The 25,158-nt window shown below is 55.3% G+C and overlaps 1 protein-coding gene and 1 long non-coding RNA gene across 10 annotated transcripts in view; one reads left to right on the forward strand and one right to left on the reverse strand.

The window, feature by feature from the left end:
• KASH5 (KASH domain containing 5) lies at window positions 1–24,028 on the reverse strand. 9 transcript variants are annotated; one of them, XM_082437167.1, is made up of 20 exons: window positions 23,875–24,028; window positions 21,015–21,152; window positions 17,780–17,890; window positions 17,167–17,353; window positions 16,625–16,689; window positions 15,388–15,454; window positions 14,964–15,125; window positions 14,599–14,716; window positions 14,211–14,261; window positions 9,411–9,488; window positions 9,103–9,159; window positions 8,796–8,855; window positions 7,705–7,769; window positions 7,454–7,541; window positions 7,029–7,151; window positions 4,843–4,901; window positions 2,984–3,029; window positions 1,429–1,493; window positions 1,225–1,344; window positions 877–1,115 (listed from the first exon to the last, which is right to left on the reverse strand). In XM_082437167.1, exons 2-20 carry the CDS (start codon window positions 21,055–21,057, stop codon window positions 962–964), a joined length of 1,719 nt encoding a protein of 572 aa, XP_082293293.1. In that variant the 5' UTR covers window positions 21,058–21,152; window positions 23,875–24,028; the 3' UTR covers window positions 877–961. The 9 variants fall into 9 exon arrangements, with proteins under 9 accessions (XP_082293288.1, XP_082293290.1, XP_082293287.1 ...); XM_082437162.1 differs by having other exon boundaries at window positions 1–1,344; window positions 9,327–9,488; window positions 23,936–24,028; XM_082437164.1 differs by having other exon boundaries at window positions 1–1,344.
• LOC309648015 overlaps window positions 1–25,158 on the forward strand; it is a 114,461-nt gene that overhangs the window by 87,031 nt on the left and 2,272 nt on the right. The window lies entirely within an intron of this gene.

Below are 25,158 nucleotides of genomic sequence, written 5' to 3' on the forward strand. Positions count from 1 at the left end.
CTTGCTCAAAGCTCTCCCAAGGAAGCCTCTGCAGTGCTGAAACTGTTCTATATCTTGACCTGGGATTTGGTTTCATGGATGTTTACATGTGCAATAATTTATCTAGCTGATACTTGAGATTTGTCCATTTATCATTGTATGTAAGTTATACCTCAATTACAAAGTAAATAACCAAAAACAAGTAATTAAATGTCCCCCAAACTCCCATCAGCCTCAGAAGAAAAATCAGTGCTCCTCAGCCTGGCATTGGAGGGTCTATTTTTCTGTCTTCTAAGGTCTAGCCATGGCAAATAGATGATCACTAAGTGTTTGCTGAATGAACAAATGGCACACCCTTTCCTGCTGGCCGTTGGTGACATCTATGTGTGTGCCTGGCCCACATCTTGTTCTCCCTCTTTCTGCCAGGAGAGATGCTTGCTCTCCGAGTTGCCCTTGCACCTAGGGGTGGTCATGCCAAACAGTTCTGGCCGACGAGACAGAGTCTGCTGCTGGCTTTGGGAAGGCTATTGCTTTTCTTTATAAAAAGGAAGAGATGTGTCCCCTTCTCCCTGCAGATATAATGTATGAAGCTACACCACCTGCCATCTCCTGAGCACAGGGGAAGGGCCAAGAGAGTCACAGAGAATCACAGCACGCTGGTCCTGGTGCTATGGAGACTGAGCTGTGGGTCCTCAACTGCCCTCCTCCAGACTTGTTTTGTGAGGGAAATATAACCCCTAGTGCTTAATCCATTATTGGCTGTGTTTTGCTATTGTTAAGAAATGTAGTTGCCAATGTTAAAAAACCAAGAGACTTCACATAAAAACCCAATACAGGGCTGTGGACCCTGGAGCACTGTATCCGGGGTCCCGGCAGTGGGATAATCCCGAATCACAGTGGCACACCCACGGGATTAACAGTAAAAAGAGCCCCAGGTAAGTCACTGAACCAGACGCCGCTCTGAGGCGGCGGGAAGCGTGCCTCACACCGGAGGCGGCTGGAGGTAGCAGAGCTGGAGGTGGGGCCAGGTGGGGGGCGGGGACTGGCCCAGCAGCCGGACCGAGAGCAGCAGCAGCAGCAGCAGCAGCAGCAGCAGGCCCAGGACCGGCGCCGGGATCAGCGGGTGCCGAGTGACTCTGTGGGGAGGCAGCACAGTGCTTGGGGGGCCCAGGGGAGCCCAGGGTATCCCGGCAGTGCCCTGATGTCTGACCATCACCCTCCCTCTGGAGGCGCCTTGGGGTGCACCTGAGCTGCTGGGGGTGCAGGGGGCGCAGGCAGAGGTGGCCCCAGACTGGCCTCCTGACTGGGACCAGCTCCTTCACCACCGGCACCAGGGCTTGCTGCAGCTCCGGCTCTGAGGGCCTGCTGGGGGGAAAGGAAGGCAGGGCGATAGTGCTGGACTTTTTCTCTGCCCCCAAGTCCGCCCCCCAGGCCCTTGGGTCCCGCTACCTCTCGGGAGGGCTTCCTGGGATGTCTCCAGGGTGTGAGTCTCCCAGAGGGATGGGGAGATCCACCTGGAAGGACAAAGGAGACAAACTTGAGACACCGGGTCCTGGATGGGGAGCGGTGCTCGGTTCAGCCCGCTGGACACAAGCGACAACACGGAAGGGGATGGGACACAGTGGTTCAGTGCGTGAGCCTCCCGGAGACACACTGCTGCGTTGGGCTCCCAGCTCTGCCAGTTTCCTGCTATGTGTCCCTTGGCACGTCACCCCATCTCTCCAGGCCCCACTTTCTCCACGTGCTGGACGGGGATGATGACGGCACCCAGCGCACAGGGCTGAAGTGGAGACTGAATGAGTGAATGTGGGCAAAAACCAAAAAATCAGGAGGCGGGCTCAGAACAGTGCCTGGCAGACAGTGAGCGCGCAATAACTGCGTGAGCTACTCAACATTATTATTTCCATCTTCCGTCTGATTCTGGAAGTATCCAGGCTCCCTGAGGGCAGAGACCCCATCTTCTTGAGGAGCCCAGCCCTTGGCTGGGCCTAGTCCACCGTGGATACTCTTTGGGTCCATCTTCCTGCCTTGCGCCAGGCCCAGCAGGCGCTTTAAGATTAAAGCCCCAAATATTCCTCCTGACTCACTTTCCCACCTCATCCCCCGTGTCTTTCTGAAAGGGCGTCCCCTCTGCAGATCTCAGGCTTTCCCACCCATGCCTTTGCTCTGTAGATGATGATATGGTAATAACAATACAATAATAAATAAAGAGTTCCAGGAACACCAACCCCAGCCACTATCTTCACCACTGTCACCTCCTGTGTGTCTGCTCTGTGCCAGGCACTTTACAACCTGATCCTTAACACTTATCCTCACCCTGAGAGCTGGGTAAAGATCGTTGTCACACTAGCCGCGAGGAAACTGAGGTGAGGCCCCAGTCTCCATGGAAGGGAGCGTGGTGTGGTGGGAAAGAAGTGGGCTTGGGGTCAGGCTGCTTGGAGAGACCATGTTGGACGGTGTGGACCCTGAAGGGTCCCAGGTGCCTGGAACGGAGGCTGGCACACCTTTGGGGCTCACGGTTCTTATCTGAGGACTGCAGGCTTCTGACCTCGCCAAATTTCCTTCCCTCTCTTCCCTTGCCTAAGAATCAGGATTGTCACCTGCCACTTTGAGGAGCAAAGGAGCTGGTGTGGGTGGTACCAGGCAGGGCAGCTGTGACAGGGAGTTCTGGGGCTGGCCGGGGAGGGTCCGGCCCTTCCTGAGAGTGTGGGCGCTTGTGCGTGTGCATGTTTGCAACCCGGGGGTGTAGCCACGTCTGTGGTGTAGCAGCTGCAGCCCTGTACGTGTGCTTGGGGGGTCCCCTGGGAACATTCTGGCCGCCCACTGGCCTGCAGCCTCCCTCTACAGTACCGTCTGCTCTCATTAGCTGCAGCGAGGGCATTGTTATCTCTTGGCCAAACTATTTTTCTGTCTGCTTGGGGGTGTGGGCAGGGGCTGGGGAGGAGCTGTGACTACAGCAGCCTCATCTGAGGGCCTGCAGTGGATGGTGCTGGGGACTGCCTACCGTGACCCGGATCTCTGCTTCCTCTTCTTTCTCTCTTCTGGGCAACCTGGGGCGACAAGAAAGTTGCTGCAAGCATCTGTCTCCCCTGCCTGGTTCCCATTCGCCCGCTGTGTGGCAGAACCTTTAAAGGAGGGCTCTTAACATGGATGGGCACCCTGGAGAGACCTGGAGGATATCCTGGAGCCCCACAAGCAAACTGTTGCGAGTAGGTCTCAGCATCTGTATTTTTTCAGGGGAATTTTTCACCAAATTCTCCAGAGTATGTGACTCCTACAGGGTCGGGGGCCTCTCCACCTCATTGGCTTTCTCAGCTGCTACTTTCCCAGCTGATCCCCCAGCCGATCAGAGGCTTCTGGTTCTCTCGCACCCAAAACACCAGACACTCAGATCTCTCCGGGACCCCACTCCCTGGTCCAGCTTCCTGCCTGGTGGGTTGCGCCATTTTCAGTCAGTCTCAGTCTCACTGGGTCTTCTTTGAGAACTGGGACTCCAGCTCAGACTCCCCTGACTCCAGAACCCAACTGTGTGGGCCCTGCCCCCATCCCAAATCATTTCTCTTAAGTGTGCAAGCTCCAGCCTCTGCGCCTCCTACGGTCACAGCTGTCTGAGCCCCTGAAATGCCTCTCTGGGGGCTCAGGCCTCAAGCTGGCCAGCCCTGACGTCGCTTGGAGACCCAGAGGTCCACACCACCTGCCACCACCTTCGCTGGGGATCAGGGATCCAACCTTCCAGCCTTAGCTACCAGCTTCAGGCCCAACACCCTCAGGATACAGCTGTTTCCTCAACTCCCATCCAATCCAGGCTCGTGGGCCCCAGCCTCTGCCCCAGTCAGACAAACAGCTGTCTGATCCTCTGGGACTTCTATTCAGGGACCCCCAGCCCCTCTCTCAAGGTCCAAGCTCTCACCCCTGGTCACGTCTAGGGGTCAGAGGAGTCACCACTTCCCTCACTCCCAGCTTCCCAATCTGTGGATCATACTGCCCCTGCCCACCGCACCACCCCCCACCCCGGAAACTCGGAAGTCCAGCCCCTACGCCAGCCCTTGTCTCCGCTGCTGCTCAACCCCCTCTTCCATTCCCTGGTGACGCAGGGGGAGGTCACAGCTCCAGGGCCCCCATCCTGCCCAATCTCAGCTTTCCCAGACAAGTCCAATTAGAGACCGTGGCAGGCAGCCTCATTAGTTGCCGCAGCCGGGAGCCTGCAAGAGGGGAGGGGGGAGAGAGAGGCACCACAGGAAGGCAGAGGCCCCATGGAGGAGGGTGGGCCCAGACATCTAGTGCTTCCTCTATCCTCGGAGGCTGCACATGAGCCTCGTAACAGTCGGTAACAATCACAGGGCAGGGGCTCACTCCACCCCATCACAAAGTAACCGAGCTGGGATTTGAACCCAGGCTGTCTGATTCCAGAGCCCCTGGTGATCTCCCAACTGTCTGGCTGCTCTCCTGGGGCACAGTCGGGGTCTCATTCATCCCAGAGCTCCCTGGAGGCCTTGGGAGAGGTGTGTTCAGTGACAGTGACTTAGTGACTGAGCTGTCCCATCTGCCTGACAACTGTCTTCTTGTCTAAGGGCCTCCTATACGAATACCTCTCCTAAAGGACCCCAGGCAGGGCCTCCTCCAAAAGTATTTCCCCCCAGGTGGGGCTGGGTGCTGGATGTCCTCCTGGAACTATCAGGGTCTGAGGGCAGGGCTGGGTCTCACTCATCCTGGTCCACAGGCCCAGGGTGGCCTCAGCATGAATGAACGAGGGAATGAGTGATGCACTCCCTCAGGGCTCTTCCAGGCCTTATACTCTAGCTGTCTGAGAGTTGGCATCACCTCGAGGCAGAGGGATGGCTCAGGGAGGACCAATCTTCTTACCACATTGATCGCTCCTTCCTTCCTTCATGAGCGTACGCAGGCTCTCCCTGGAAGTTTCTCTGTGGGAAAGGAAAGCTTAGGTCTCCCAGGCTGCAACACCTGCCAAGAATTCACCACCTGCTTCTAAGACCCGCCCTCCTCTTGGGCCCCCCTTGAGGATGGCTCTGTCATCCCTCCAGGAGCAGAAGCCAGAAACAGGACAGTTGTTCCACCGAGCCCCTTTCTCCTTCAGGACCCAGGAGTTCAGGTCCCCCTGCACCTCTCACACTCCTACAAGCCTCTCACACTCATCTGGGACCCGAAGAGGCTCAGCGTTTCCCTTCCTACACCCTTCTCCTCCCAAGTTCCCAGTCTTGGGGACCCAGGTCCCCCTCCATTTTCTCTGGAGACATCCATCCTTGCCTGTGGTCTCAACCACCAACTCGACACTTTTCTAAATACATTCCTGAGCTCCAGCCTTGTGCACCACTGCCCCCGAGAAGCACCCCCCTATCCCTCAGGGTGTTTACCTCAGAGGGTTGCAAGCTAAGTTCAACGTCTTTTTGTCTACTCCCTTCCCGGAATCCAGCGCCCTCAACCCCGCTGTCAGCGGGTCGGCAGCTCTGTCTCCCTGCCCCAATTCTCTCTGCCTGTCCCTTTTTCTCCATCCCAAGGCCCTGGTCTGGCTCAACCTTCACCCTCTACCTCTGGACCACTGCCCCAGCCTCCTCCCTGGCCTCCCAGGCTATCAGCCTCCAGTCAGTCCCCGTGTGGCCCCAGAGGGGTCTTTCTACATCCAGAGCTGACCTGCCCCTCCCTACCCTCAGCCTTCCTGTGGCTTGATGGAGAAAAGCACAACCTCTCAGCTTCATTGACAGGGAATTCCTTTCATTATCCAGCCAGACCTCATCTCTCACTAGTCACCCCCAACTGCCCTCTGCTCCCCAAACATGTTATGGGGTTTCACGCTCCCACATCCTTGCATTTACTATTCCCACTGCCTGGAAGACCTCTCCTTTCTCACACCACTTAACTTCTCTCTTTCTTTCTTCAAAATAAACTCGTGTCAGTTTCCCTGTGATATCTCCTTCAGTCGCCTACCCGACATGGAAACTCTCTTCTCTAGGCTCCCACAGGGCCCGCCGCCACCTCTAGCACATGCATCATCCTGCACTGGGATGGCCTGATGGCATGATCTCTACCAGGCCTTGAGCGCTAGAGGATCCAGGCCCTGAATGATTCTGCTCTGTGTTCCCAGGAGCCAGCGCAGGCAGCACCCGGAGGCCCGGGTCAGTCTTCCCCTCCAGGAGGCAACGGACCGCTCTCAGCAGAAGCTCGCTCTAATTCACACGTCCCCCGAGGAGCGCGGCTCTGCCCCCCACAAACTGTGTGACCTCCCTCTGAGCCTCAGTTTCCCATGAGTAACAGGATGAGGGATGAGGGTGCCTAAACCTCGCAGAGGCAGTGGGAGAGGTCAGCGAGGAATCCAACAGGAGCGCTGGTGTCAAAGAGAAACAGAAGCTTCTCTCAACTCAGGGAAAAAGTGAACAGAGAAACGAGTTTGTCCTTTAAGGATGATGAACAGCTTTGAAGCAGTATAATTTTCAAGACAATACAGCGTTGTTTACAGAGCTGTTAGCAATATTTCCTTAAAAAAAAGGAATTCTTCTGGCACTAACAGCTTAAAATCTCACTTTTCAGCTGTGAACACTGAAGATGAGTTGTCTTCATTGTTTCAAACAACGTTTGAAATATTGTTCAGGTAATTACGGAAGTCATAAAACAATGGCTATTGTTGAATTCAAGATTACACAGCGGGCTTGTTAAGTTTTTCTTAAAGGTGACATATTCAAAAGGTAAATGCTTAATGTACCTTTATGGTGTCAGGAAGAACAATTCACTTACTCCCTTCCCGCTGTAGCACCATTTAAACTAAGGAGATTCCTGACAGTGTATTTGAAATAAGGACAACCACCACCACCATGCAGTTTGCGTGTTGCTTTGTCCACTTTTGTCTCCCACACCAGCAGGCCAGTCCCTAGAGGGCAGAGGTGGTGTCCTGTCTGGCCAGGGGCTCCTTGGCCAACACCCAGCAGGCCCTCAGTCAACATCTGTCTATGAGATGGGGAACAGTGAAGGCACACGGTGTCCCAGGCCCCTCTCCCGGCCCCTGGATCCGGTGGTCTCAGAGTCCCTCCTGTGCTCACCTGCCCCCCAGTTGGGGCTTCAGGTGGAAACTCAGCTTCCTCATTGGTCTCATTGATGACCTCCTCCCACTGCCACACGCCACACAAAGGGTTGGAGAGATCGGCGGCTGCCACTTCTTGTTTCTGGGAGAGAAGAAGTTGTTTCTGAGGCCAGGGAGAGTCACATTAAGGCAGAAGACAGGTCAGGGGTGGGATGGAGATGGGCTGAGGCGTGAGGATGGGAGGTGGAAGGGAGGTGGTGTGAGGCTGGGCTGGGGAGTCAGTGGGGGCAGCACCCGGGAGGGATTTGGTGCCCAGACCAAGGACTGGGTTAGGGATGAAGTTAAGGACCGAGATGGTCCTGGGGGAACCGGGGTGGGGCGAGAGGGCTGGGTCAGAGTTGCCGCTGGTGGTGGGCTAGGGTGTTCTGGGGGTGTCAGGCCCACCTGCCGAATGGCCTGGATCTCCACACCCAGCGATGCTGGTGGCAGCTTGGTCCAGTCCACTCTCCTCACCTGAGCCCCTTCGGGTAGCCTGTCCACACAGTCAGGACGGGGAAGGCTGCCTCCATGCCTGCCCACCACCTGTCAGTCAGCCTACGCTGGGGTTGCTGCCCTGCCCACCTTGGGGCTGGAGGCCAGGGGTCCCTGTCCTGGGGCTCCCCTCCTGCCTCCTCCACCCCCGCCATTCCACTCACTCATCCAGCCCCTCATGGGTCTGACTCAGCTGCTCCTCCAGGTGTGAGATTTCCAGCCTCAGTTCCTGCAAAGGAAGGAATGGGGGACCCCTGGGTCTCCATTTTTCCCCACCCCCCATGCCTGGGCTCCTCTTCCAAGGTCAGTTCCACTCCTGTGACTTCTTTGGGCTCCTCCAGACACGTATTGCCAAGGGAGAAGGGGAAGAAACAGTGAGGGAGAAGGGGAAGAAACAGTGACAGAAACTTAGGAAGCCAAAGAGAGGCAAAGAGCAACAGGAACCCAGGAGGTAACCTATCAGTCAGGAAAATTAAGAAAAGGAAGGCAGAGATGGAAACACATGGAAAAACGAGAGACACAGAAACAGATTCACAGAGAGGCAAGAGACACACGGGGTGCAAGAGACTCTGAAGACAAGGGACAGAGAGAGGAGTCGCCTCAGGAGACAGAGGGACTAGACCCAGAGAGAGGCAGAGACAAGAATCTAAACAAGCCCGGCAGAGATACAGAAATAGGAGGAGGGGAGATGTGGTGAGAAGTCACCCACAGAGAATCAAAGTGGATGGGAGGGATTTCCCTGGTGGTACATTGGTTAAGAATCTGCCTTCCAATGCAGGGGACGTGGGTTCGATCCCTCGTTGGGGAACTAAGATCCCACCTGCCACGGGGCAACTAAACCCGTGTGCCACAGCTACTGAGCCTGTGCACTCTGGAGCCCATGCACCACAACTAGAGAGAAGCCGGCACGCCGCAACTAGAGAAGCCCGTGCACCACAACAAAGAGCCCGTGTGCTGCAACTAAGACCCGACATAGTCAAGTAAATAAATAAGTAAATATTAAAAAAAAAAAAAAGGAACGTGGATAGGAGATGGAGATACAGAGAGAGAGAGAGAAAGAGAGAAAGGAAGGAACAGAGGAAAAGTGAAAAGGCAGAGAGAGACAGAGAGGGAGAGAGACACACAGTCAAACAGTAGCGATGGGAGAAACAAGACGTGGAGACTTGGAAAAAGATCAACAGAGACAGAAGGAGGCAGCAAATCCCAGAGATGGCAACAGAGAAGTGGGGAGAGTGGGGCCAGGCCAGTGGGTTACCTGGGTTGTGGTTCTGTACTCCTCCAAGGTCTTGGCCAGACTCTCCGCGTGGCGAGTACGCTGGGAAAGCCCAAAGCTGACTGAGTCTGGGCCCAGCCCCCCGAAGACGCTGAGGCTGGGTGTTGGGGGGACAGCCGGGGTGGGCTTGGGGGAAGAGCTAGGGCCTGAGGGAGAGCACCAGTTTCCCGGGAACCACTCTGATCTCTCCTGGCTAATTATCCAAGGATTAGAGCCAAGCAGGACTTCCCTTTGCAGACTCGGGGCAGGAGACACACAGAAGGCAAATGTTTCCACCCAGCCCCCTCACCTCGGAGAGGATGGCGTCTCGCTGGCAAATGAGGCGTTCACACTCGTAGAGCTGCCGCTGCCAAGGAAGTCGCCCGTCCATCTGTCTGGCCCGCCCACTCTCCCGAGCCCCTCTCCTCAACCTCCCTTCATGTCTTTGGACATCAGCTACACCGAGGGGGGTTTCAGCTGAGTTGCCCACTGCCCCTGGGAACCTGAAGGCTTGATTGAAGTCCCTGATCTCACCAGACCACAGGGGCTGAAACTGGTGATTGTAAAAATGGCCTCGGGGTGGTAGGAAGTTGTCAAGGTGCTAGGGAGGGGTGGCACCTTCAAAGCATCTTTCTCCGTGGCCAGCTCCTCACTCCTCCTCTTCACTCCATCCCGCTCGGCCAGCAGCTTCCCGTTCTGAAAGAAGGGACCCTGGTCACATTCACTTCAGCAAATGGCCATGTTAATATTCATAGCTGACATTTGCTGAGCACTTGATGTGCATCGGGCCTCATGCTCAGCACTGTCTATCTTTTAGCCCATTTAATCCTTCCAACCATCCTATGGGATCTCAGCTTTGATTTGCAGATGAAACATCAAAATAGAGCTGCAAAAATGGAGATAAGATAGGATGCATGGGGTGGCTGTGAGGATTAAATGAGCTAATAATTATTGCTAATAGTTACTGAGCACCTTGCCAGTGTTAGCTTATTTCTTATGCCCTATTTTAAAGATAAAGATAGGAATTCCCTGGCAGTCCATGGTGAAGACTCCGCACTTTCACTACTGAGGGCCTGGGTTCAATCCCTGGTTGGGGAACTAAGATCCCACAAGCTGCGGGGCACAGTTTCCCCAAAAAAACCAGTATGATGAACCCCCATTATCCATCACCCAATTTCAATAATTATATACATTCTCCCTGTTTATTTCTTCTATATTTTCAAATATTTTGTTTGTTTTGTTTAACCAGAGTATTTTAAAGTAAACCCCAGGCATCATATTATTTCACCTGTAACTACTCCAGCATTTGTATTTCCTACTTGAGGACTTTTCCTGTAGTAAAACCACAATACAATGATCACTCGTAACAAAATTAATAATAATTCCTTAGTATCATCGCACACCCAGTGCTCTTTTTTGGTTTCGGTTTTCTCACAAATGTCTTTTCACGCTTAGTTTCTTTGAATGAGGATCCAAACAAGGTCCACCAGGGCTTTTGGTTGAAATGTCCCGTTTCTTTTCATCTGACAGTGATCCCCCACCTCCCCAGTCCTGGCACTTTTTCGGGTCCTTCATTTGTAGAAGAAACCAGGTCATTTGTCCTGTAGAATTGGTGCGTTTGGATTTGGTTTACTGTGTTCTTGTTCCCTGTGCAGGACGTTTACCATGCTCCTCCCCCCTCATTATTTCCTATAAACTGATGGGTAGATCCAGGGCCTTGTCCAGACTCCTGTTTAATTTTTGGAAGGAAGATTTCATGGATACTGCTATATGCGTTATACTGTGCCATTCAGGAAGAATGTAAAGTCTGGCTGTCCCAATTATTAATTTTTACACTGTCATCATGCCCAGTTTTACAGAAGAAATTAAGGATTGGCGTGGCTAAGAAACTTGGCCAAGGTCACGTGGAGAGTAAGTGGACTCAAACCCAAATCTGATTCCAAATCCTGCACTTTTAACTCCCAGACTCCTCTGAGCCAGATGCAGCCCTGGATGAGAATGGGGAACGAGCTTCATCCCTCATCTCAAGTTGCTCATCACTGGAGGTGGAGACCGACACAGAAGCAGATGATAATACATGAGGTGGGCCTAGGGCCCTGGGCCTTGTGGGAGCCCAGGCTTTGCAAGGAGGCTGTACTGGGTCTGAGTCCTCAAGGGTAAAGAGAGTTATCTGCGAAAACAAGGGGGCTGGGAGAGGGCAGCCCACGCCAGCCACAAAATGGGACTTGAGAATAAAACGGACCAAATTCCAGTCTAGAGCTTCCAGGCACCAAAAACCTAGCAAGTTGCGCTGAGCTTTGACATGAGGCAGTCACTGGGGAAAGCATTTCGGAGCACGGAGGCAGTCGACTTCCCTTGGCCACACCCCTCCTCCCGGCGCCCCTGGGGATACCAAGGCCAGCTCCCCCCTTCACTCCAGCCTGGCTCAGCTCCAAGTCCTCCATCAGCCGCCTTCTCCCCCTCTCAGGCTCAGCGGGCCTGGGCTGCCAGGTGAAGGGCAGAGGAAGGACGGGCCAGGAATGCTGTGTCAACATCTGTCCACCTGGTCGGGATTTACAGGCTGGATCCTGGGCCACTCGGCAGGGAATCTGGTTACTCAGCCGCTCCTGCCTTCTTCTGCAGTAACCTGAGCCCTGCTCTGTAGGTTCTTGTAGGAAAGCTGAGTGTCCCTTACTCCAGCATTATTCTACTGTAACTTGAGAACTTGATCTATAGATGGTCTGTAGGCAGCTGCTGAGAAGGGAAAGGTGGGGGAAGGGAACCAAGAATAGCTTGTTTATCGAGCGCCTAGGATGTCCCAGGCGCTGCTCAAGGCACTTGACCTGGCACAGGCCTTCTGGGCCAGGAGGAGGCAGAGACCGCCGGCTGCCATTCACCCTGCTTATTCCCTCTCCTGCTTTCCTTGGGGGTCCACTCTCCACGCGGGCAGGTGGGTCCCAGCCGCAGCTCTGGAGGTGAATCAAGATGGAAATCTCAGCAGATTCAGGACAGACACCCAGCTAATTAGCTAACCCAGCAGCCATTCTCACCCCCTCTCACTCGTTTGCCTCCCACTCCAGAGGCTGAGGAAGGTCAGATATTATCCCAGCCTCTCTTGTCACATGATCCAGTGAGCTGTGAGAGGGGTCTGCTGGTGTGGGGGTGGAGTGGAGGTGCTCCTGGAAAAATGTTTCCTTCTGATGAAGAGAGAGAGCCAAGAGAGGAGCATTTGCCCCTCTTTGTCCTGCTTTGAGTGAGAACGCGAGGTCTGGAGCTGTTGCAGCCATCTGTGATCCCGAAGCCACAGACAGACAAACAAGTCAAAAAGCTGCCAAACCAGCCCAGAACCTTCAAAACCTCTTGTTAAGTTAATTAGTGTCCTTCAGATTGAAGCCACCATTTCTTCGGTGCTTTCTTCTTCAGAGCTGAAAGTATCCCAGACCTATCGGTGGCTGTGTTATCCATGCCAGGGAGTGGTTTGGCTATAATCAATTGATGTCACTTTAGCCAATGAGATATGAGAGGGAGGTCCTGTCATGGGGCTTCAGGGAAAGTTTCTCCTTGTTCTTAAAAAGAGAATGTTTTGGGGGAGGGGGTGGGATGAATTGGGAGATTGGGATTGACATATATACACTAATGTGTATAAAATAGATAACCAGTGAGAACCTGCTGTATAGCACAGGGAACTCCGCGGCACTTTGTTGTACAGTAGAAGCCAACACAACGTTGTAAAACAACTATACCCCAATAAAAGAGATGTTCTGGAAGAAAGAGTCACATCCTGTCTGCACCCCATGCTTCACACCATGGCAGCTATCCTGCAGCGAGATTCCCATTGCCCCAACAGAGGGGATTTTCATGGAAGAGCCAGGGAATGATAGTGGAACATTTTTTGGTTTACGTGTAAAAGCCATAATACAGACATAGGACAAAGAGATTTGGGAGGATCAAGCAGAATGAGTATTACTGCCTGGACTGGGCAGAGATCCTCAGCACTGGGGGAGGAGTTCAGGGAGAGTCAAAGAAGAGAACAACAGAGTGAAAATGGGCCCTGAGGCCAGTCCCAAGCCCCAGGTTAGATGGCTGGACAGGATGGATGCAGTTGAACCACAGAACCTCTGGAACGTCTGGGAATCTGAGAGAGGTGTTTCCCAGCTCAGTCTGTGAAGCAGCAAGGTGTGTGAAAAATAGAACAGAGATGGCTGTGTGAGGAGCTGAGGCACAGAAGGCCCAGTGAGGCCCCTATAGACACAAAGTCACAGGAAAGCAGCTAAACCTCCTCTGTGCCCCTAGAAGGGTGTGGAGGAACCCCAGTGGCATTTGTGGGTTGTGGGGTTCCGACGAGGGCTACCACCAGCAGATGCAGTGAGGACAGTACATCCAGAGACCAGAAGGCAACGTCAGCCCCCCAGTGGATGCCAGCGTGCAGTGGTGACTAAGGCTAAGGACCAGATGGGACAATGAACATCAGTCTTGTGACCAGCAGAGAGAACAGACATTGATTGAGGAGCACTGAGATGCTGCGTGGATCTCCAGCAACTTAGATGCCACCTTCTGTGGGGGCTTTATTTCCACCTAAAAGGAGTAGGTGGACCCAGAATTAACTAAGACGATGTTTTCTGTCTCAGAATGGGGCTTGAATCAGCCCTGAGGTTGGACTGGGCCTCTTCATGCTATGTGCTAGGCTCTGGGCTAAAAGTGGCCATTTAATCCCCACAACAATCCTAACAAACAGATACCCTTCTCTCCTGTTCTTAGATAATAAAACTATGGCTCAGAAGGGGCACGTCACATGCCTAAAGGTTGTCTGTTGTGTAAGTGGCAGAGATGGGATTTTTTTTTTTTTTTTTTTTTTGGCCGTGCTGTGCAGCATGCAGGATCTTAGTTCCCCAACCAGGGATCGAACCCGTGACCCCTGCACTGGAAGCTCAGAGTCCTAACCACTGGACCGCCAGGGAATTCCCAGAGACGGGATTTGAATCAGGGCTGACTTTAAGGCCTGTGTTCTTTCCACTATAAAAAATATGAACAACACTAGCTATCTCTTAGTGAGCTCTTTCCATGCGTCCTGCCTTGTACCTAGCATCCTCTTGTCTAAATCTCACACAATCCAACCAGGGAGATTCCATTAGTTTGCCCTTTCTCGCAGGTGAGGACACTGAGGCACAGAGAGGGGCAGACTGGCCCATGCTTACGTAGGCAGCCTCAGCGTAACCAGCGTAACCTCATGCCCCACCCTCTTACCGACTGTGGCAGTCCTCACATGCAGCCATGTGACCTTCAGGGACATGCACACATTATTGGGCTTCTGAGGTCTCCCTCACCAGACTGAAGGGTGTTTGCTGCAGGCGGCTGGGGGTGCTTGGGGCAGCAGTGGGTAGGGCAGGAAGATCCTGAGGACTGGGGAAGGGGTGGGGTGGGCACTGGGCCGCAGCTCACCTCCTCCTGCAGACTCTCTATCTCAGCCACCAGCTGCTGCTGCTCCTTTTCCTGACCGAGCCCAGAGAGAGAACAAAGCCTTCTTTTCAGACCTCCTTGCCCCCAAATTGCCCTTTTTCCACCCCTGGGCACGCAACTTGGGCCTGGGTCATTGAGGAGCAGGGCCGGGGGAATGCGTCTGGGGAGCCCTGATGACTGCTGCTGTCCCCTTTGTCATGAGAGGGATGGCAAGTAGATTCGGACCCAAAGTCTGGGAAGCAGGGCCTGGACTGAGGGAGGAAGCCCGGGTGACCTCTGCCCTTTCCCACTCCATAGTCAGTCTCTGTTGCTCAGACTCCAAGATAGTAGGAAGAAGAGTGCACCTTTGTGCCCCTTGCCAGAAACCCACCGTCTGCCGGGCTTGGGCCAGAAGGCCGCGATTCTGTTCCTCCAGGCTCTTGGCCAGAGTCTTCAGGTCCTCCAGTTCCTCATCCACGGCCTTGGCAAACTGCAGAGCCTGTTGGGTACTGAGTGGGGGCGGGGGCAGGTGGACCACATGGGAGAGAGGAATGTAGAGATCACGGATGTAGATCCACTCAGAGCAACAGAGAAATCCCAGACAGATACCCAGAGAGAAAAGGAGGGAAAGAGACTGAGTGTGGGGGGACAGAGACCCAGTTTCTACCTAAAATACTAAGAAAGTGGGAGTGAGCCTGCGCCTGTGGGCAGTTGGGACACGGGGGTGTGCAGGAGGGTGGGCGGGGCCGGGCCCACCTGCGGAGCTGCTTGCGCAAAGCCAAAATCTCCTCCCCGAGGCGCAGGGAACCCTCCTCAGCCGTCTCCACACTGCGCTGCAGTTTGGCGTTCTCCCCGGCCAGCCGGCGGTTGCTGAGCTCCAAGTCCTCCAGGCTGCTCAGCAGGTCGGCTGTGGCGGGCCTGGGGGCAGGGAAGGTCCAGGGTCACTGCCCACAGCCCTGGCCTCCTTTCCCCAGGTCGGGGTAGGTGTAGGTGGCGGGGAGATGCGGCTCTTCTAGAGAAAGAGAAATAGGAGACTGCCCCACTCTCCCTGAGCTATTAGCACAGCCTGTGTCCCTCACCCACTTCCCGAAGGACCCCAAGCCCTAGGCCAGGCCCTGGGCCCTAGGCAGGCTGGAGGGCACGGGCAGGGGGAGGGCAGGGAGGGGCTGAGGGTAGGTACAGCTCAGGCCTGGGGTCTTCGCCTCCGAAGCTCTCCAGGTTGGCTGGATCCTCAGCTTCTGAGCGTCCTGGAGGGAGACAGACAGAGGGTGGTGGGCTCCCAGGTGGCCTGAGATGATGGATTGCTCCAGGATTCCGGCCTTGGTCTTCCTTTGGCCTCCATCCTCAGATTCACTCTGGGTGATCCCATCTGCTCCTGGGGCTGCAATTATACCCACCATCCAGAAAGCCTCTTGCTCATGGGTACCTTGAGCTCAGGCTGGATCTCCCCATAGCCCCCAACCGCCCCACATTCATCGTGCCCAGCACTGGGCAGCACCTCAACTGCCCCAAACTTGTCTGTCCTCCCAGTTCTCCCACTCACCCACCCAGCCCCTGGGCTGTCCTGGCTCCCTCACTCCTCCTGCCTCAGGCCTCACCTTCTCCCCCTGGATCCTCACCACAGCCTCCTCCCCGGACTCCTGGCCTCCAGCCTCTCCTCCCCGGGAGCTGACCTGTCCCTTCCCTGCTCACAGCCCGGCTGGAGGAGGTTCAAGAGAATATCAAGAAAGCTATATTTTTTGACTTTTGTTTTTGTAAGCCTGGAGAAATAGAACATGAACACTTTTTTATGGAGCACCTCCTATGTGTGAAGACTTTGGGGTAGAATGGTGAGCAAACCAGCCAACCAAACAGCAGGGCAGGTAATGAGTCAGATAATCAGATTTCTGCAGGGGAGGACTGCAGAGCTGTGCTGAGGGAGCTGGACAGAAAGGGACCTTAGCCTGCAGCATCCCAGGCCTTCCCCACCAGGGCTTCCCTATCAGGTGTGAAGGATGAGGGAAGACACGGAAAGTTTAGGCTGAGAAATAGCCTGAGCTGAGGCCAGGCCGGAGCGGGGCAGTGCCGGCAACAAGACCAGAGGGACCGTGAATGCAGGGACTAGAGTACAGAGAGGGGCCGGCTTGATGATGGTGATGGAGATGATGATGAGAGGTGGGAGCGGCCTCTGTAACAGGGCTTGTGTCAGGAGGGGTTGGAAAGAACCCGTGAGAAAAAAAACAAACAAACCCCAAAGCTCAGGGCAGCTGGGAGGCAGTCATGTCGTGGAGGCGCCTAGAAAGCCAAACTCGCAGCTCCAGTTTAGAGCAAAGGTCTCTGGAGTCCTGCCCCATCCCCTGCTCTGCCCCTGGGTGGGAAGTTCCCCACACTGTCTGACCCTGGGCCTGCCTGCTTCATTCTATATATAACAATCTCACCAGATGGCAGTTGCTGGGAGGTCAGGGCTCCCTCAAAGGCGGTCTCCTCTTCCAGCTCTAATCCCCTGTATCAAAGGGATGAGGCTTAGAGCTCCCTGCAACAACCCGCCCAATCCTGACCAGCCACTGGCAGGGGGATTGCCGGTGGTGGGAGGAGGGGACAGGTCAGGTGAGAGTGAGCACTGTGGGGAGGAAGGTGAGGCCAGATGGCAAGCCCCCGGGGCCAGATGGAAAAGCAGGAGGGGCAAGGACTGGGTTTGGAGGAGGGATGGGGACAGGCCTCTGTCAGCCCCTTAACATCGCCCTTCTCCTCCTTCCAGCCCATTTTATTTCTGCCCCCAGACTCCCTCTGCCTCCCCATCTCAGGCACTTTGTCCGCAGACCCCCCCTCCCCCAACCCCATCTCTACTTTTCTCTCCTCCTCAGCTTCCTTCCAACCACAGCAGGTCCCTGTGCCCAACGGGTGCTGGCTGCAGTAAGCAGGTATGAGGTTAGATCTTAGGAAGGGTTTCCTGGGGGAGGGTGGAGGTGCGGCAACCCACCCATCCAGTTGACAGGCAGCAATCCAGTCCCGCATGATGACCAGGAAGGTGTCCAAGTCCACAGTGGCCTGAGGGCCCTCCCCATTGGGGTCTAGGCTGCAGGCCAGTGTTTGGAGGCGTGCATCCTGGGGGCCCCGTCCCGTCACAGCCTCCAGGTAGGCTAGAACATGGGTCACAGCCACAGTGCCTGGGGATAAAGCAGGCTGTGAGGGAGTCTGGGGCAGGTGAGGGGTGGGGGATGGGGACAGGCGATGGCTTTGAAGTGGGACCACTGGCTGGGCTGGTGGTACCCCTGCACCATGGCCCTTGGGCAATGGGGCCCAGTCATCCCCACCTCAGAAGGTGGACCGAAGAGGACCAGCTGTGCCCCACCAGGCCCACAGTGGCTGCCCTTCCTCCCTCTCCCAGGCCCCAAAGCCCCACCCTCTTCTGTTAACATTCCCCAAGTTTCCTCCCCTCACCGTCCTTGTCCTGAAAGGCCTCCATCCCCTTATCCATTTCCTTCCTGAAGCGTCCCACAATCATCCACTTCACCCTAGCCCATCCCTCTCGCTATGGCTCCCCAGTTCCCAGCCCCCCATCTCCATCCCTTATAATTCCTTGATTCTCTGACCTGTCCTCTGGGGGTCACAAGCTTCAAACGTGGAGTTGAGTATTTGTTCCTCTAAGCTGAGCAGCGTCCCCGTCCCCAGGCTCCCCTCCTCTGGCTGGTCCCAGAGGTACACTGAGGAGACAAGAGGGCCAGCCCACCTATGAGGAGGGGGGATGATGAAGAGCAAAGAGGGGTGACCCCAGGTCCTGGCTCCTGCAGAGGGGAAGGAATTCATTTCAAGCTGCCTGGAGTTTGGGCTGGTGGGGAACCGCAGGAAGCTTTGGGTGGGGGCCGCAATGTGAGGGTCTTTGAGTCACCTCCCCCATCCCCCGACCTGGGAATGTGGGCCCCATCTTTCAGGCCAGGAAGTGCCCCTGCTGTTGAATCCTTTGTGTTCAATCGGCTCAGGAGCCCAGATACTGAACAAATACTCTGAGTACAGCCTTTCCTCCTCTCTTCCCCTGCTTCCCAGGCTCGGCTCAGAGGGGGCTAAGGGTGGAGGAGGGCAAAGAAGAGAGGATTCTGGGAGAAGCCGAGGGTGAAGGTGGGCCCAGGAGCCAGGAACAATCCGATACCGCGCGGGCAGCCTGGATCGATCCCTCCCGGCAGCATCTCTGGTCTCCCAGCCCGCCTCGGGGCTGGGTCTCTCTCCTTCCCACATCCCTGAGGCTGGCGTCATCAGTGCCCACGGCCTGGGGCCTGAAACAAAGGGGGATGGGGCAATCCAGGCAGGGTGGGTGGTGGGGGAGCAGTTAGGAGCTCAGAGTCCAGCTTCATGACTGTGGGCAAGTCTTTTCTCCTTTTGGAGCCGCAGTTTCCCCACCGGTAAAATGGGTGGATAGAGTGATCGCCCCTCCCCAGGGCTGGGAGGGCTAGGTCTGTGTATTTGAAGAGCACCCCCTCTCCCCTGCCTCTGCACAATGTGAATATCCTGGGGTCTGTTTGTCCCCGGCTGTATCCACTGTGCCCACACGTAACAGGCACTCAACAAATGCTCCAAGATATAGAAGGAGCCTATATATTCTCTACCCCAGGACCCACTGGGCCAGCCCAGCCTCTTTCCCAGGGCTGGAAGTGACCTGCGAGGCTCCCTGCCCTGCCCCTGGACAGCTGGGTATAGCAGAGGGCCGAGCACAGGCTGCAAGGTCTGACAGACTCAGGGGGCAATCTGGGCAAGGGACTCAGGCTCTTGGAGCCTCAGTTTCTTCCTCCGGAAAATGGGTGGTGGGGGGTGGTTACTTCGCTCCTGGAGAAGAGATGAGATAAAATCTGGAAAGGCCCTAGCAGAGGGCCTGGCACATGGTGGAAGCTCAATAATAAAACTGAACATTTATTCAGCCTTTAATAGGAGCCAGGCCCCTTCTGAGCATCTTACACGAACCATGGTGGCTGCTATTATTAGCCCCACTTTAAAGATAAGGATACTTAGGCACAGACAAGTTAGAAACTTGCCCAAGGTCACATGTTCAACATATGAGTGCCCTTTCTCATCCCTCTGACTCTTCAAGGGTTCTTTGTAGTGAGCTAAAATTTGTCCCCTTGGGTTTGAACTCATGCTTCTAGGGAAGGGGAGCGGGAATGTATAGCTAGGGGAGACACCTCCTCTCACTGTGCCCCCATGTTATGGAGGAGGACCCTGAGGCCCAGTGAGGTCACCCAGGACTGGCTGGCTCCAGATGTCGTGGGATCTGAGGATCTGCATGTATCTACAGCGCAGATGTGACAGTGCCTCCCGGGGCCCCTCAGGAAGATGTCACGCTGCTTCTCTTCTGTTTTCTTTCCTTCATTTCCTTCCTCAGTGTCTCTACCTCTGTCTCTGTCCTGTCCCTTTTCTAGTTTTTTCTCTCTGGCTCTTTCTCTCCATCCTCCTCCCCATCTCTCTGTCCCCTGAGTCCCGCCTGCCTGTCTCCATGTCCACCACTCCCATTTTCTTCCCTGTCTCTGTGCTTCTTTCCCCACAACTCAGCGACTCTCCGTTCCCTGAGCCTTCTCTCTCGCTCCTCCGCTGTCTCTCTCTTTCCCCCCTCTGCCTTCCTCGGTCTCCATCCCTCCTGGGTGTGTTCCTCCCTTTCCTTCGGGAGCCTCCCAAAGCTGGCTCAGCCCTTGGCCACGGGTTCCTCGGTGGCCGCACGCCCTCTGCTGGTGCAGACGAAGTTTAGATGTTTAGGTGTTGGTCCCTCGGTCAGCCTGCCCTAGCTTCCCGAACCCCGGTGTCTGCCTCCTACCTTCTTATCTGGAGGCCAGAGTCCAGGCCTGCTAGGAGCCTCTAAGAAAGGGGTCTTGCCTCTCCTCTAGGGTGGGAGTCTCCCTCGGGCTCTCTCACTTAGTAGATGAGTTTCAGAAAGGGCAACCCAGCATCTTCCTCCCGAAGCCGCTTTCACACCCATTTGGTCTGCATCCATCCAATTACTCAAGGACTTAGCAATTGGGTTCCTATTACATGTCAGGCATTGCTCCAGTGCAGCGTGACCAACAGGGCAGCCGCTGGCCACAGTGGTTCTTGAGACCTGAACTGTGGTGAGTGTAAATTGAGATGCTCTATTAGTGTAAAGTACACACCAGATTTTGAAGACTTAGTATGAAAAAAAGAGAATGACTCCAACACATTTTTATATTGTTGTACGCTGAAAGGATACTGTTTTGGATATATGGGGTTAAATAAGATCTATTATTGCCATTCATTTTGTCTGTTTCTTTTTTTCTTTTTCTTTCAATATGGTTACTAACAAAATTTTAAATTACATATATGGCTCGCATGTTGACCAGCGCGGCTCTAGGGACTGGGAATACCAGAGTGAATAAAACCGAGGCTGCCTTGTGGAGCTCATGTTCTAGTGGGGGAGACAGAGTCTAAACAGACAGACAAATAGATGTCAGTGCTATGAAGAGAAGTGAAGCAGGAAAGGGGAGAGAGTGCGACAGGGCAGCTGCTTTACAGAAAGCAGAGATCTGAATGAAGTGAGGGTAGCCTGTGGGTCACTGGAGAGGGTGCTCCAGGCAGGGGCACAGCGCATGCAGAGGCTTCTACTCTCGCAGTCTGGCCTCCCCAGAGCAAATGAGATAAGGTGTCCAGGCAGGTGGGCACACAGCAGGCACTTAATCAAGGATCCCTCTCTGCCACCCACCCTGCCTCGAGGTGGAGGCTCAGCCACCCCAGGCCACCTCTCCCAAGTCCCCGAGTCACAGCCTGGCGCCCCATTCACCCACTCCTCCCTCTTCATCCTCCCATGGGACAAACAGGGACCCAGCCACTTACTTTCGGCAGCGGGGCTGCCCGCCTGGCTCTCTGGCAGGTCCATGGGCCACCCCCACTGCTCTGCAGCTGCTGGCGAAGCTAACAGCTCCCCCCCATCACTGGGAGGAACTGAAAAGGGACCAGCTTCTTCAAGAGATCCTGGAAGGACAAACAGGGGAATGGCCTCCTCAGACCAGCCACCCTCGGATGGAGACCTGCCCTGCCCCACCTGTGCCCCAGGCCGCTCTGGATTCTCAGAACCAGTTTGCCTACCCCTGCCTGGACCAGTGCAGCTCCCACTCAGTCCTGTTTTATGGACTGTAGGTGTGAGCTGGGAAAATGGGGGGCCCAAGGAGTGGGCGGCGGAGATCAAAGGGGGTAGGGTCACTCGTTCCTGCCATCCCTCCTCCCTGCAGTTTGTCAAGTTCCCCAGCCCTGTCCCTCCCGCCCAGTGACTCTCCCCTGACCCCTCCTCTCCTTCCCTATGGCCCCAGGTCAGGCCTCAGCCTCTCCCCCTGGGCCCTTGACCCAGCCTCCGACCCAGCCTCCTGACTCCAGTCTCCCGCTCCAATCCATCCTCACAGGGCCCCAGAGCTGACCTGCCCCTCCCCTGCTCAATGTTTTTCCACAGCTCCCAAGCACCCCGTGGACAAAGCCTAGACCTTGGACTTGATATCGAAGGCCCTGCATGGCCTGATCCCACCTGTCTCCCCTACCCCAAATCCCACTTGCTGCTCCAGCAACTCTGAACTGTGTGCTGTTCCCCAAACTGAGCCAGTTCTTCCCACCTCCGGGTCTCTGCCTGGGACATCCTCTTCACTGGCCCTTCCTGTCTCAGCTCCCATGTCCCCTCCTCTGGAAAACGTTTCCGAAGGAGGGGCTGTCCCTGGGTTCCCACACCACCCTGGGCTACTGACATTCTTGCCCTATCAGCTTGTACTTGGACCTGTTGGCTTCGCCTGTGAGTTTGATCCCCACCCCTCTCCTGCTCCCAGCCCTCCCATGGCTCCCTAGTGCCCCCAGGACTAAGTCCCAGCCCCTCAGGCTGGTGCCGCACACAGCAGTCCCTGCAACTCCTGGCTTCTTCTTGTCCCTTTTCTCTCCACTGGCCGACCTCCAGGTCCCTCACGGCCCACAGGGACTCAGCATCTTCCCACGGTCCTCCCAGGCCCAGGCTCCCAGCTCCTCTGCGGGGCCCTCCTTGAGTCCCTAGAGCAGTTAGGGACTCCCTCCTTTGTGCCCTGACGATGCCCTGTCCCGCTTCCATCATACCCAGGTTGACCGTATGACTTACTGTCCCAACTCCAGGACCCTTTCAAGAGTGAAAGGGGAGCTACGAAGAATGACAACAGACAATGGTGCCCACATAAGGCTGAACTGGGCACGCTGGGGCACACGGTCAACATACGGTCACCTGGGGCCTGTCTGTCCTCACCCCGCCCACTCAGCCCCCCCTTTCCTCACCAAGTACTCCCCACGCCCTGCTCTCCCTGGTGCCAGACGGGGTCCACAGCTGTGGAGTGCGCACTTCCTGGTGGCTTTAGAAGGTCCTAGAAAAAGGGGTCTTTGAAGAGAGACCCTTCCAGAGTGCGGACCAGGCTGGGGGGTGCAGAAGGGGGGTGACGGCTGTGGGGCCTGAGTGGGGAAGGGTCCCTGCGAGCGAGGGTGCTGACAGGCCCTGGGAGCCTCTGACAGGGTTTGGGGGACACACTCCTGGTGAGGGACCGACAGAGGCTCTGGTGGACCTCAGGGATCTTTGACGGGGAGATTCTAGCAGGAGGACCACCCAAGCAGGCATTGTGGGGATTTCAAGGGGGCCTCTGCCTGGATTTCAAGGGGGCCTCTGCCTGGATTTCAAGGGGGCCTCTGCCTGGATTTCAAGGGGGCCTCTGACTGGATTTCAAGGGGGCCTCTGACTGGATTTCAAGGGGGCCTCTGACTGGATTTCAAGAGGGTCTCTGACTGGATTTCAAGAGGGTCTCTGACTGGATTTCAAGAGGGCCTCTGCCTGGATTTCAAGGGGGCCTCTGACTGGATTTCAAGGGGGTCTCTGACTGGATTTCAAGAGGGTCTCTGACTGGATTTCAAGGGGGTCTCTGCCTGGATTTCAAGGGGGTCTCTGACTGGATTTCAAGGGGGTCTCTGACTGGATTTCAAGAGGGTCTCTGACTGGATTTCAAGAGGGTCTCTGACTGGATTTCAAGAGGGTCTCTGCCTGGATTTCAAGGGGGCCTCTGACTGGATTTCAAGGGGGCCTCTGACTGGATTTCAAGGGGGCCTCTGACTGGATTTCAAGGGGGCCTCTGACTGGATTTCAAGGGGGCCTCTGACTGGATTTCAAGGGGGCCTCTGACTGGATTTCAAGGGGGCCTCTGACTGGATTTCAAGGGGGCCTCTGACTGGATTTCAAGGGGGTCTCTGACTGGATTTCAAGGGGGTCTCTGACTGGATTTCTGGGGAGTCTCTGGATTTCGGGGGAGGGCGTCTCTAACAGGATTTTGGAGGGGAATCTGACAGGATTTTTGGTGGGTTTGACAAGATTTCTGGGGACCTCTGGCAGGACTTGGGGGGAGGGTTCTGATAGGATTTGGGAGGAGCGAAACAGGGTTTTGGGGGGTGTCTCTGGCAGGCTCTGAGGGAGAAGTCTGACAGAATTTCTAGAAGATTCTGACAGGATTTCAGGGGTCATCTACAAGATTTCCTGGGGGTTTCCTTTCAGTATTTCTGAGGGGATCTAGTCAGGATTTCAAAAAGACTTTTAACAAGCCTTGGAAGGCCCTGATATTGGGGACTCTCCCCTAGGATTTGGGGGCTCTGCCAGGATTTCAGGAGGGGCTCTGACTCGGCTGGTCCGGGGAACCTCGCCACGGCCAGGGCGCACCTGGGGCCACGTCCCAGTCTAGGGACACAGCTGAGGGCCACGAACGACAAACAAACGGCACCTCGGTCGTTGAAGAGACGCGCGTGCGCTGTCCCCGCCAGGAAAAGCAAAGGCGGCTGGGTGGGACCGAGAGCGCGCGCGGCGTCTCAGAGCTCCTCCCCCGACGCAGGCGCACACGGGGGCCAGGCGTGCGCTGGTCTAGTCGGTTACCTGTAAGGCCGCGCATGCGTAGGGCTGCCGGGGCGCGCGCCCAGTCTTGTGAAGCGGACGCCTGCGTATTGGCCGAGCGGGCCAAGGGTGAAGGGACTACAGCTGCCGGGAGAGGGCGGCGGAGGCTGCGTCCCCTGCGCTGGGATCTTCTCTGCGCCCTCAAGCTTCGGTGAAATGGGCCCAAGCAAGGGAGCGTTGGCCTGAGGGACCCCTGGCCCATCCCCCACTTCTTATCAGTCACCAAGCCGTCCCCTTTTTGCCCTCTGTTCCGTGCCAGGTTGCCGGTCACCGTACAATGATGCCCTGCCCTGTCCTGCCTCACCACTCCCGTGCCTTTTTGTGGCTTCAGTCACCATGTATTAATAGGTCCCCGAAGGATTCTTTTCCAAACCGTTTTATTCATTCCTTTTAGGAGAGAGTGGAGGAAAAATAGCCTCAGCTTTTCTGGCTAGAGCGAGGAAGAGAATTATATCCCAAATTGACTCCTAAGGAGGGGCATTAGGGGTAAAAGATGTCCCACACAGTCGGCCTCTTTGCTAGCCTAGACACAGAAAAGGAATCATTTTGCATTCTCCCGTTCATCGCATCATTATTCATTCAACTGTTACTTCCTCAGAGAGGCTTTCCTCTGACAAACTGCCTGTAATTCAGACCCCCATCTCTCTACTTACTCTTTTTTATTGGTCCTCGTGGCACGTCTCGCCACGTGACATATGCTATATTTGTGTACTGTCTTTGTCACCCCCCACTGGAATGTGAGCTCTGAGCAGTAGGAGGCTGTCTGGGGACCAGAACATGGCTGGCCCAGCGTGGGCGCTCAAAAAATTTTCGTTGAGTGAATGAATGAAGGGACAGAATCCGTGCCTGGTAACTACTGGGCAGTGTAGAGTGATGATAAGGCTGGAGTCAGACATTCTTGGGTTTGAATTTTGGCTCCATCACTTCCTACCTGTAACCTTGGCACAATGGCTTACCCTCTCTGAGCCTCAGTTTTCCTCCCAGAAATGGAGATAATAATTGCTTCTTAGGTTACCTTGAGGACTTAAGGTGGTAATCCTTGTTAATTGATAGTTA

The sequence above is a fragment of the Balaenoptera physalus genome, assembly GCF_965194825.1.
Source record: "Balaenoptera physalus genome assembly, chromosome: 19".
Lineage (NCBI taxonomy): Eukaryota > Metazoa > Chordata > Mammalia > Artiodactyla > Balaenopteridae > Balaenoptera > Balaenoptera physalus.